At 41.3% G+C, this 10,132-nt stretch overlaps 1 protein-coding gene across 2 annotated transcripts in view; it reads right to left on the bottom strand.

The window, feature by feature from the left end:
* zgc:171572 (protein bicaudal D homolog 2) overlaps positions 1-9,700 on the bottom strand; it is a 73,253-nt gene extending 63,553 nt beyond the window's left edge. The window contains exon 1 of one of the 2 annotated variants that reach the window (XM_036578932.1): positions 9,146-9,700. In XM_036578932.1, coding sequence (XP_036434825.1) covers positions 9,146-9,367 — 222 coding nt within the window. In that variant the 5' untranslated portion in view covers positions 9,368-9,700. The remainder of the gene's footprint in view (positions 1-9,145) is intronic. The other variant, XM_036578933.1, reaches the window with a different exon arrangement.
* Positions 9,701-10,132: the final 432 nt, after the last annotated feature.

The following is a 10,132-nucleotide window of genomic DNA, read 5'->3' as shown; positions in this document are numbered from 1 at the left end:
GGAGGTGCGCTCTTCTGAGAAACAAAACAGATGCCTATTCAGGACCAGGTGCCAACGTTGCCCTTGGCAGAACTGCCAAAAGCTTCCCATGGCAGAAGAAAACCCCAGGATTACGCTAAGACCCAAAAAGCATGGCCCGAAAAACAAGGAGGCACTTGGAAGTGCCCCGTCAAAGTGTTCGTGAAGGACCACCGAGCAGGCATGCCAAGACAACTTGTATTTGCTCTTAAGTGTGCAATTAGCCACCTGTTAGCTAACTCGGTCAGTGCTGCCGCTAATGAAGGATTGTTCATGTGACAGACTGGCCCACGAGCAAGTCCTGGAATTTCACCAGCTTTATTGTGCTTTGGGTAGTTTATGGCATTGATTGTCCTGAACAATGCTAGTATGCAGCTGCCGCAGTAGCAGCCGCGGGAGTGAGTGTGTGTGTCTGAGGCTGAATGCCTTCACTGTGTTCTTCACACACTCCACATAATGCCACGAGGGTCTTTGTCATGACAACGGTGTTGGGAGGGGAGTGGGTGTAAGTGTGTGTTGACGTCTTCATGGTCTTCTGCACTCCCATGTGACACTCCCAGCTAACCTCTGAAAGAATCAACAAGCATTGTGATATGGCACAATCAACACTTCTGTTTTCTCACCTCCTCTTCCTTTATCAGTCTACTTACTTTTCTTACTTCAAATCTACCCATTTCCATTCGAAACTTCAGCCAAGGGTTGAAGGGCTACAACGATGGCTGTCAACTTGGTGATCAACAATGCTCATTATGGAAAAAGTTAAGGCGATGTTTACTTAAAAACTGAAGCACACTATTATACTCTGACACTTATATATAACACGTGATCAGACAAACAGATTGCAGTACAGGAAGTGTACAGGACATGTAAGGGCCGATTTAGCTTCATAACACCATAAAAGAAGAAACTGCTTGTTCCACAGACCAATGATGGTGGTGCTGTGAGGGTCAAAGTGAAAGGAAACAGCAGAAAGTCTAAAGGTTCAGTAAGCAGATTGATCGAGTAACAGTCAACAGATTCAGTTATAGGTCAGTTATAAGCAGGGCTGGAACAATAAGAAACTGTGAAAAATCTTTAACTGTTACAAAACTATCGATAACGGTATCGATATTGATATTTTCATTATTTAATACCAGTGTACATAAACATACAGTTGTATGCAAATGGCTGGAGAATTGGTTTTGACATAAGTTGATGCGTCCTCTACAGAGAACACACTGCCGCATATTTTACTGCACCGTTTACTGTCTGTTTGTTGAATTTAACATATTTGGGGGGGGCCTGTGCAGAATTTATGGCATATTTTATGCTTCGTGTTTTTCTTTCCAAACTGTTAAACTCTGCAAATAAACAGAAATTGTGCCTAAAGTTTGCAGATAAAATATCATATTTAAGTTTGTCTGTGTAGAGGATGTGTTAACACATTAAAACAGAAAATCAACACCACAAGTGATTTGACCAGAAGTGTTAACACTTTCGCACTGGAATGTAATCAGAATATCTAGGACATTTTCTATTTGCAGCAGAGACGGCCTCAGGCCGTTTTCACAGCAATTTTTACGAATAAAAAAAACAAACAGAAACAAAAAACAACACATTTAAAAACAAAAGGCAAGATTTCAAAACACACACACACACACACACACACACACACACATATATATATATATACACATATATATATATATATATATATATATATATATATATATATATATATATATAGAAAAAGGTCTTGCTGGAAAGTTAAACTTTGTTTTAAACATGTTTTAACCATCATAAAAATGAATATAATAGCACTCACCTGTACAAATACAAATGCATTATGTGCTGACACTGTTTAACCAACACACACCAGCACTAATATTTGAGGCCCCCTGTCCCACCCAGGTGTGCTCTTGTGAGTAAACAAACAAGCGCATGCACCCACATATACACAAGCACACAGCGAATGACCATCTGTCCCCTAAATTGAGGTCAGGAGTCAGCGCAGAGCAGACAAAAGGTCATGACCTCTGGGTGTCACGCTGTGACCTCTTTGTAGACACACTGCAGCGGAATGTGCTCGCACCCGCACTGCCCTGTGGGTTTCAGAGGAAAACCGACCAACAGCAGCTCAGAGAACAGAACTAGTGAGCATCTACAAAGGTCAACCCTGGGGAACTAGTGCAGAGGACACAGCAGCTGGACAGGGCAGGACGGAACAAGCAGAAAATGGATAAGAAGCCAAAAAGATACTTAATTTTCATGTTTCCTTTATTGGAAACACTACACATAAATGGCTGTGTATCAGGATCTACTTCTTACTCTAAGAGAAACCAGTAGGAAAATTTAGTACATGCATTACCATCAAGCAAATTACCAGTCAGAATACATATGACATGCCTACATGAACCCAATAAGTACCTATTCTGCTTTCTTATTAATATTTACTCTGTTTATGTACTTTTTTTAAACATTTTTATGCTTAAGAAAATCTATTTTTGCATGTTCACAGTGGCTTGATATTCTAGGATGTCCCTCCACTTTAATAAGAACTGTATTTAACAACTAAAGAAATCATCATCATCATCATCATAATCTAAGTTGCTTATCCTCCTGGGTAGCAGGGAGTGCTGAAACCTATCCCAGAGCTCACTGAGCAGAAGACAAGAAACACCCTGGCCACTATTTAGACAAACTCAATACCCAATAAAACTCAATAAAAATATTCAATAGAACTTTCAATGCTAGGATAAAGGCCAACCCCAAGAAACCAGCTATTCCTATAATGTTTCCTTGCCTTACTCTAATGTTCTTTGCCTTGGAAATGAATTGGATTACCTTAGACTGCGACTGACTGCTGTACTGTTAATTTCACTTGAAACAGGACTTAAACACCCCTGACTCAGCCGCTCAGCCAAACGAGCTAACCTTACAATGTTTTGCACTGTTTGTACATTGCATTATCCGTGCTTGTTTCTGGCATACTGGTACAAAGGTGTTGAACCAGTACGTGAACGCTAACACCTTGGAAAAAACTGTGGTCAGCATGAATAATTGCGATCTGGCAATTACAGAATAAACGTGCCAGGTCTAATCATAACAACAGCCTGATCTCAGGTGCAGTACTAGCCTTGCTCAAATCTCTGTGAATGTATTAGGCTGTGTTTGAAGCAAAGACTTCCAGAGATTTTACATGTGTGCATCTTGCAGTAGCAGGTGACTCCAAAAGCTTTGCACGGCTCAGAATCTGTTACTAGGCAACAGGCTCAACGTCTCCATCCTGGCTCCAAAAACCGCTGCAGGTTTCTTAGCGTGTGCTGTAAGCGCCATCGGCCTACGGCTAGCTGTGCTGCCATTTTGGATCTTCCTTAGAGATGCAGTCGACAGGGGATCATACGTCTTCTCATAAGAGAGAACACGGGTTTCTAACATATTAATGACTGTAGGTCTGTGGAGAGAACACCAAGGCAAGTGATGCCGTCATAGCTGCTAAATTCTGACCCAATTTCCCTCTTGCCACACTGGCACCAAGGACAACTGGGGTTTAAAGCACTACTTAAACACAACACAGAGCTTTTGGCAAGGGTGTGTGTGCAGGAATGGGGTCATCTGGCAGTCCAATAAATGACCATGATGTAAATCAGAGTCGAAGCATTCCTTTCTTAAACCCATCACGAGAAGAAAAGAGACAAACACTGGCTATGTACTCTGAGTCAACACTGTCACAGCTGCGTTTCCCAGCTGTTTAGCTCTTCAATAACACACCCTGTCATAAAGCTGTCAGCACATACACACCTTAAATCTTTACTCATAGCATCGATTTCGTTGGGGCTCTCTTTTTGTTTACTCCAAATATGTTGCTCTGTGTGTGCGATACTCAATGTCAATTCATCTATCACAACAGGCCCTGGGCGATATGGCCAAAACACATTTTATAATATCTGTCCATTTAATTTAACATGGTCAAAAATGACACAGATCCCAATCATTAGAGTTAAACAGCTTTACTGAACGATCAGATTGTCAGTTCTCAACTATGTGTTGTCAAATATGGTTTATAGTTCTCAACTGCTAAACTTCTTAAACAATAATTACCTGTTGAAACTCTTAAATAACAAATGTTGTAGCACTGGGGGTGGAGCTTCCTGGCGTTCATAGCATATTTACTGTTTTTTGTTTTGTTTTTTGATTTTTTAGCAATGGTTAAGTCTAAAATCCGGATGTATTTTATATGTCAGGCCTGTAATAATTATGCTGCTAATATCTCATACTGATACCTGATAGTACTGGTGGCATCTCTAATTAGGGCTGTAAATATTGATTGTATTGTATTGATTGTAAAACCATGCTATGTATTGTTAAACATGATTTCTCAATTGCTAAAATTCTATAACTAAAATTACCAGTAGAATCTCAAATAATACAAACATTGCAGCACTGGGGGTGGAGTTTCCTAGCAGTGTTAGCGTACTTGTAAATTTCTATATAAAGTATAAGTCTTAAGTGTCCAAATTGGATAAATTGGATAATAAGCTATTTTGCTTCCTAGCTGCTGTAACAGAAACAGCTCAAGCTCAAACAAACATCACTTCCTGCTGCGCTCTGAATGTGTTACAGTACCAGTCAGAGAACTGAACTTTGTCATTTTTAGAAGACCCGTTGACGTGTTTGATAAATGTTTTCTGCTTTCTTATATTTACATGCATTTGGCTCAACCCAACTGATGAAAACCCACCCAATTCACATTTTTGTTCAGAATGTAAGCCGGTGCTTGTGAAAGCAAAGAATAAATGGAAAGTAACTGGTCAGCTAAAATGACTGTGATCAGCTTGAATAATTGCAACCAGTCGATTATGTAATTATGTAATAATTGTAATGACTGTTAAACCACTAATTATCACTGCAATATCAGCATGATATCTGCAGATAGATATGATCCATGACTCAACCGATATCGCTCGGGCCTTAACATCTATATGTTTTTGATTTGAGTTTCAGAGATTCATGATCATGTAAAGTACTTGAAGGCATTTATCCACATATTTGTGCTGATGTATTTTAGAATGTATCACACAGTCGTGTTCAAAAACGTTATTGCTCCACTGAGAGGAAATGTTTCAAAGGGCTTCCTTCCTCTTACCTGATGCCTTAGTGAGAACAGAGAGAGGCGGAGGGGAATCGTCACATCACAAACCCCTGAACTGGCAACTAACTCTGTTTTGAATAAATGACAGCAGAAACTTTGTCATAAGCCCTTTGACCCACTACAGCCCTGCACTTTACTGCCGGCTGTCGAGATATCAGTGTGCGTCAGTGACAGGCTGTGAGACTGAGACTGTGCCATATCATGTGACGCCTTAATGCCCACTGTCCACTGCCACAATGAGCATCATTATGGGGCTAAATTAGCTTCACACTGCCACGACTGCCACAATTACTCTAAATCAACAAGTAAAAGTTATTTCTCCACCAATCAGCAAAGACTCCGGCAATTTGCATGACGATTGTAAAACTGCTCTCTCTTACAGTGACATGTATTTGTATTCTTTTGCCACATGGTAGCTTCATATCATCGCTGTTGAAAACCTTGTATGTCCAAGTAACGTCACAGGAGAGTGAAAAACGCTCTGAACTTTCAAAGGAACGCAAAGACATTTTATACACATACATACATACCTGATACTACTTAATAACATATACATAAATATATATGCATAGATTTTCCTTGTTTTATCTCCTTTACGGCAAAGTTGTCTATGGAATCTTAACAGCAGAAACGTTTTAAATGAATCAGAGAAAGGCAACGGACCAATGGACCAACAGACCAATGGACTATTGACTGGAGTAATCTACCAGATACTGTTCAGTAAAGTCTATTTTCATCATCTTAAAAAACAACTTTGGCTACTCATCATGAAAATAACGAGTAGATTATTCAATATAAACAATAGTGACATTCCTAGATACTTGGGAGTTGAGTTGCTAGCTTAAAGCTTAGCAGGCCTGCTATGATGCTTGTCACTCAGGTTAAAGATAGGGTTTTAATCTTGTGCACAATGGACCACAACACCAATTGCATTACATGAATTCATTAATTCAATTATGTAGCAAAAGTTTCCCCATTGCGATTCCTATCAAACCATCTCTCGTATCACCATGAGATTAGGCAACTGCTATAGCCCAAAAGCTCAGGACACACTGAAATATGTCACATCAAGGATGACTTCCAGCTGCGTGCAGGCTGGAATAACTCCTGGGCATCCGGTGAAGAAATGGGGGGTCATTCTCTCGATAAAAGAAGACACTCTTTCGGACAGTCACAATAGCCACATCCTGCTTTCTGTCACACCGCCTGCCTGGCTGCAGCAAGCCTGTTTTCAGTGTGAAAGATTTACTGGCTTTTTTCCCTGCTATTTTTTAGGGGAGAGCCTGTGGAATGCATGGGAAATCACTTCAGCAGAAACCCCAGAAAGAAACAGAAAGGGGGGGGTAAAGATGAGGAAAATAACACCTAAAACCCACAACAAAAGATATAACTTGACCGCAATAAATTGCTTTAACGTTTGAATGGCTTTCTACTTCCCGATTTTTCTCTTTTCACCACTTCATAATAAGCCCAACTTTCTGTTGCAAAACTTTTTACCCACTCTCCATATTCAGGCCGAGAATGTCAGCTCACACTCTGCTTTAGTTTGTTTACAGAAACCATGATGTGGACCACCCAGAAATGTTTTTGAACAAAATCTGAAAACAAGGTAAAATCAATTTAGTCAGGCAAACAAACAAACAAAAAAGCAGAATAAGCAGGCAAACCACTAAACTGAACAGATAAGGTCAGCTTTGCTTCTGCCATCATTATTTCAAAGCGAGGGTTCAGTCAAAAAACTAACGTACACAACGTTCCCTGACCTCCAACACAGCCGATCAGCCAACACGTGATTGGGAAGTTTGTTTAAACTTAGCGGCGCTGCAAGGCTAATGTGGAAAACAAGCACCTTAAGCTTACCCCTCACCAATTAACATGACTCAAACCAGACTCTAATCTCAAACAGACTTCTTTACATGGTTTCAGACACTGTATGACACAGAGCAATCTATAAAAATGAACAAAAGTATGTTGCATATCTAGAAACAGTAGCATCAGCCATCTTGAAGCCTAAATTTTGTCCCTACTTTTGTCTATGTTTTATTAGAGATGCACCCTTATGGGAACTGTGGGCCAATGCCAATATCTGATACTTCTCGAGTAAATATCTGACGATACCAAAGCTGGTACCTAAACATTTAAAAAGATGTAGAAATTGGGACTAGATCCGCCTGGATTAGCAATTTGGATGAATATAACATTTTTATAATTTTTTTTTTTTATGTACATTTTACAATTTTTTTTCTACAGCAGCCCAACATCGCCTGAATGTTCTGGAGTACAATAAATACATCAAATATCAGTTTGAAATATCAGTCAAATCTGAACATCTGTCCGATGCCGAAATTTTTTGTAAGCAAACATTTGCTGATACCAATATGATTCTTTGGGCGTCCCTAATTTGTTGGTGACCTTCCCTGCTATTTTTGCTGTGAGGCAGTGAGCTTCTCAGCTTTTCTTTAAGCAGAAAAATAGCATCCTCTGGTTCTTCTTCTGCGCTGACGCTACAACAAACACAGTGTCAGAAACCACATAAGCAAGTCTGGTGGCTATTAGCGTCCATTGTTTGATGACTGTATTGGCCATGTAGCTCCAGTAAAAACTAAAGAATCATGTAAAACACAGAACATGTCTTGGCAGCTTGACTACATTTGAGGTTTGGGTGGTGGGCGGGTTGGACAGTAAACTTCATTTTTGGCTGACCAATCAACCAGCAAGATGAGCTTATAAAGCAGGGTTAACCAGTTGTCCACCCCAACAGGGTCATCCTACAGCACATTCAACAGCTGCAGCAGCGGTTCCTCACTCTCCTGACTCTTCGACCTACTCTCTCTAATGTGAATCACAAGGCAAACAACTGTCTGGAAATAAGAGAGTCATTCTCCTCCAGCGGTGAGGAAGAAGACAGGATGAAAAATCCCGCCTGCAGAAAGAGTACAGAGCTGTCGTTTATCTGCAACTTTGCTCAGGGGAGAAGCATCTGCATTCCAGTCATGCCTGCATGGGTCGTAACTCGTTCAACTTGCTCGTCACCCTTTCCAGGCGGGAAAAGAACACTTACTGCAGAAGGAAAAAAATTCAAACTCAGCCCGCCATTTTTTAACCACTAGACATGAAGACACAAAAATCACATGCTTGTGATACTGAACCTCTCTGCGCAGATGACTGGCCAATGCACATTGGCTTTTGGAGCACCAAGATCACTAAACTTCAGGTTAGTCAATCAATAAGAAAGTGAATAGTGGATGTGTCAGAAACAAACTATTTTCAGACATAAATTGGAAATTGATGAACACTGAACCACACACTAGCTCCATTTAGTGATTTCTACAATAACCAGTCTACTCCAAGACCTCGGGGAAGCAGAAAATACTCCCATCACTGTCGGAGCAGATCCTCTTTAAACAGAAACCATTTTAAACTGCAGCAAAGTTCAAGCATTCCAGCCACCAGTTTGGCTGACGCAGACGCCTCACAGCTTACAAGATCTTGAGAAAAGCAAAGCCTCCTCTTGAATATTAACAAGATCATGACCAGCAACTGTAATGAGTTGACATCAGGATTTTCTTTAGTGTTAATGTTGATCGTGTTCTCAGCTTTCACTGCATTTGACCTTGAGGTGCTGGAAGGCAGGCAAACCCTGATATTTCTACAAAGGACAATGCGTAGGGTAGTAATGTTATGAATTAAACCATAACCGTATTGAATTATATATATATATATATATATATATATATATATATATATATATATATACACATGTGTGCGTGTGGGTGTATATATATATATATATATATATATATATATAGATAGATAGATAGATAGATAGATAGATATAGATATATAGATAAATAGATAGATATAGATTTAGCAGCTCCACATATGTACTTTATTTCGCTAATAGACTCGTCCTATTACTCAGACTTTGACCGTTTACATTTAAACCAGAGCTGCCCGTCACATCACGCGCCTCTAATAACCGTTAACGGTCGTTACCTCTCGGAGCTGCTCGAGCTCCTGGCGCACGGCCTCGTAGTCGGCCTCCAGCTCGTCGTACTGCTGCTTGAGCGCCTGCTTCTCCTCCAGCACGGCCAGCCCGTACTCGGCCGCCTGGATCTTCTCCCGGGTCGTCTCGCTCAGCTCCCGCGACGTGCGCTCCAGCTCGGTCCGAAGCCACTCGGCTCCGGCCTCGGCCAGCAGCGGCTCCTCCGTGGACATCCTTGCTGATGGAGATGCGCCTCAGGCGGCTCCGCTGAGGGAGAACCGGCGGCTGGGGGGGAATCCACAGGCTGGATGGGGGAGTCACCGAACAGCCGCGCTTTTACCGGCGAGCGGTGGAGTTAGAGTCTTATGTGTCTAAACATGTTTGTTGTGTTAGCAGGTCGTAGTTTCAGGCCGCGGAGCGAGACTGTTCCTCTGTGTGTTAATGTTCTCTCAGTGCTGCTCCATGACTGAGAGACGCTCTCCGCCTCTCTCCGCTCCGCTCCGGGGCCGTGAATGAGCGGAGAGGAGCCGTCAGCTGCAGAAACAGCCACCAGCTGGGAGTTCCAAGGAGAGACTGCAGAATTGTGGGAGTTGTAGTTTTAAACAGGACAAATAGCACTGAGAGGAGGGTGAAAAGAACTCGCTTCCCATGAGTCATTGGGGGTTTGTGTACATGGATGGCGGACACGCTGCCCTTAACCGGCTACAGGGAGTGACGTGGAGATGCCAGAGACAGTGCAGTGTGCAGAGAGAGCGCCATCTTCTGGTGATGAAGTGTCATGACAACACAAGTTACGGCGTCAAACCAATCACTGCAGCAAGGTCAGTGACACCCTGGAGAAGAAAAAATATGGATTCACAAAGCCGTTTTATTTGTATATGAGCTTTAGTTTATATGATTTAATCACTATGTACACCTTTATTGATATGAATTTTTACAGTGCACATTAAATTTGTTCAATAACTTATATTTACGTTTGTTTCAATGTGTTAACAAAA

Source organism: Colossoma macropomum, unplaced genomic scaffold, assembly GCF_904425465.1.
Source record: "Colossoma macropomum unplaced genomic scaffold, Colossoma_macropomum, whole genome shotgun sequence".
Lineage (NCBI taxonomy): Eukaryota > Metazoa > Chordata > Actinopteri > Characiformes > Serrasalmidae > Colossoma > Colossoma macropomum.
The sequence above is the reverse complement of the archived record's forward strand: the minus strand, read 5'-3'. Positions and strand labels throughout refer to the sequence as shown.